The sequence below is a fragment of the Sycon ciliatum genome, chromosome 10, assembly GCF_964019385.1.
Source record: "Sycon ciliatum chromosome 10, ocSycCili1.1, whole genome shotgun sequence".
NCBI lineage: Eukaryota > Metazoa > Porifera > Calcarea > Leucosolenida > Sycettidae > Sycon > Sycon ciliatum.
The window spans coordinates 12240775-12243753 of NC_088652.1; the positions used below are offsets into that span (position 1 = coordinate 12240775).

The 2979-nt window shown below is 50.3% G+C and overlaps 1 protein-coding gene across 1 annotated transcript in view; it reads left to right on the top strand.

Annotated features, from left to right (window-relative positions):
- The window catches only part of LOC135826435 (nucleolar and coiled-body phosphoprotein 1-like), a 6207-nt gene extending 3481 nt beyond the window's left edge, over positions 1 to 2726 (top strand). Inside the window, exons 4-5 of the mRNA XM_065339046.1 lie at positions 238 to 465; positions 1136 to 2726. Coding sequence (XP_065195118.1) covers positions 238 to 465; positions 1136 to 1768 — 861 coding nt within the window. The 3' untranslated portion in view covers positions 1769 to 2726. The remainder of the gene's footprint in view (positions 1 to 237; positions 466 to 1135) is intronic.
- The last annotated feature ends 253 nt before the right edge of the window (positions 2727 to 2979 follow it).

Genomic DNA, 2979 nt, shown 5'->3' on the forward strand with positions numbered 1-2979 from the left:
CAGTGAATACCCTGGTACCTTTTAGGTGTAATCTAAATTTAGGTGCCTGGTATTTCTACCGAAATCACCGAAATTAAAGTTACACCGAAAATACCTGTTTTGCAGCATTCAATTTTTGTATGCATTGGCCCCATTAGAGGTGGGCCTGGGTCCACGGCCTGCTCTCATCATGGTTTTGGTGAATTTAGATCCCTCGTGAATAACACCGAGTTGTGTACATATTGCACTCGTGTTCAGGGCGGCTCCGTCAACAAAGACGAGCCGCATTCACCGCCAAACGGCGACAGAGCGGAAGAGTCGGCACAGCACAAACTGCTGACGCCCACCGAGCGTTTTCTGCGTCCGAAACGAGGTGGACGTCCGCCCTCGAAGGAGTTCAGACGTTCGCGCGTCGAGGAAGCAATGGGGGAGGAGTATTTCTTCGACTCGAAAGTGGCCGGCATCGGTATTCTGCCCGACAGACCGGTAAGTAGATTTACATAGTTCGGTGTGTTTTCTCTGCTGGGATGACGACTTCACCGTAGCTTATTGGACATGGGGTTGTTGTTGTTGTTGTTGTCGTTGCTGACTTTTATTTTACTTCACCAATTGCACAGGCATGATTGCCTTCTCACCGTCCCATAGTTTCGGTTCTCACAGAAAGACGAAGTGGTTGTGATGCGGTCTGTTTGACACGACTCACACTGTTGTCTAGACCAAGTATTTTGGGTTGGCTGTGAATAGGAGGGGGGGGAGGGGGAGATGCAGTTATGGTATCCATCCCACTTGAATAGCACTGGCGTGTTGTTGATATGTTCCCATTACTGTAAAAGCCATTATTCTAAAGAGGCGCACATATAACGGTTTCCTAAACCAGGCTGGTTCATGTGTATCAAAGGTAACAATTCTCACTCATTCTCAACGCTCAATAGAACGGTATACGTATCGATTTCACTAGCACTTCGTTATATATATATATATATATGGCTTTTACAGAATGCCCTGGAATAACTTCTCTATGAAATATGACGAGTAAGAACATGGAATTCTGCTGCTGCTGCTGCTGCTGCTGCTGCTGCTGCTGCTGCTGCTGCTGCTGCTGCTGCTGCTGCTGCTGCTGCTTCAAATACTATGGTCATGCTCTCCCTGTGTGCAGCCCGAACCGGAATCCGAGCCGGAGGACGCAGAAGGAAAGGAGGACGCAGAAGGAAAGGAGGACGCAGAAGGAAAGGAGGACGCAGAAGGAAAGGAGGACGCGGACGACAACGAAGCAGCAACAACTGCCGCGGGCGATGGCGGCGATGCTGGCAACGAGGCATCGGGATCGGCTGATGGCGGTGAGACGGACCCATCGAACTCAGACGTGCAGTCGCCTTCCGCCACATCACCAGCCAGCGAAGGCAGCACGCTGGACGAATTCGTGATAGTGGACGAGAACGAGGCAGAATCTCCCATGGCAGACGAGGCGAAGGAAAACTTGGCCGGTAACGACAAACTCAAAGCAGAGGAAACGAGCAATGGCGATTCTAGTAATGGCGCTGACTTGATTAACCTTGAGGAGAAGTCGAGCAGTGACATCGAGAAGGACATTGCAGCAGCCGTCAATGACAACGACGAAGATTTGAAGAAGGGAGGAACCGATGAAGACACGGCTATCGAGGACCAAGAGATAAAAGAGAATGGAGCTAAAGATGCCAAGACGGATGTGACGCATAACACTAGCGAGGACAGTGAAAGCTTCCTTGTTATCGACTCTGAAAACGATGATGACGATGCCGAGATTGTCTGACCGGATATGACGTCATCCAGGATTTGTTTCGTTGTATATGCTTGTTGACTTTCCTCCCTGTCTCTGTGTCTCGCCCCCCCCCCCCCCTCTCTCTCTCTCTCTCTCTCTCTCTCTCTCTCTCTCTCCTCCCCCCCCCCCCTCACTCTCTCTCCCTCTCACACCCTCTCTCCTGTCTCTATTCCTCCTCCCTTTCTGTTGTCTCCCTGGTCTCACATAGCTGCTCTGCGAGTTGTAACACACCACCACCGCATGGTGATGTTTGCACTGGTTTCAGCTATTTGTCAAATATAATTATATATCATTGATTGAAGATGCGCGTGTCCTCTACCGCTTGCCGATAACTTTGTCCGCACCTGCTGCTCTTTGCCCTTCTACAGTTGTGCACAGTGCGTTACCTTGAGCAGTGGTGTGGCCTGGTTCGGTGTGCTTGATATAATTTTGACGCTGATCTTTATTCTGTGCCGCCGCCGTCTCCCCGATGTTCGGTGCCCGCATGCCAGTGCACAGGGCCGTGACCGGGCCACACGTCGGTGTTTGGCAGTTCTAGAAGTCCTCCTCGCTCCCTTCGCTCTTCATCAGGGTCACTCCGGTGTTATTTGTGTTCGGCCAGGAGAGTGGCTTTGTTCTGCTTCATGCGAGCGACTCGGCGCCCTTTCTCGTGTCACTGGGTTGTGTCTACGAGCTTCCCGTTGGGATCTCGCTTCTTTCTTTCTCCTTTGATACTTGCGGACTGTGTGGCCTTTGCACATGGTTGATGTCGTGTAAACGTTCTCGTGTAAGAAGAAAAATGGTCATTTCGGTCCCACCTATTTATCAGAGTTTTCGTATATCTTGTATCATCATATTTGATTCCTCACTTGCCTCATATTCTCGGAGTATTTCTCTATTTTCTGTCTCGATTTTCTGGTCGGTGCCCTTCTGAACTGAAGAATTGATAATAATTATGTATGCGGTCGAATGGTGTGTTCCAGACTGGTGTTGGTCGTGCTCTTGCAGTACTGCTGTGGGACTTATGTTGCGCTTTAGCACGTGTGTGTTTGTGTGTGGTGTGTGTGTGTGTGCCGGTGTGTGCCGGTGTGTGTGTGTGTGTGTGTGTGTGTGTGTGTGTGTGTGTGTGTGTGTGTGTGTGTGTGTGTGTGTGTGTGTGTTGCTATGTCTAACATAGCTGTTCGCTATCATTGCTTCTGCGATGGGCAGGTCTGAGGTCTGAG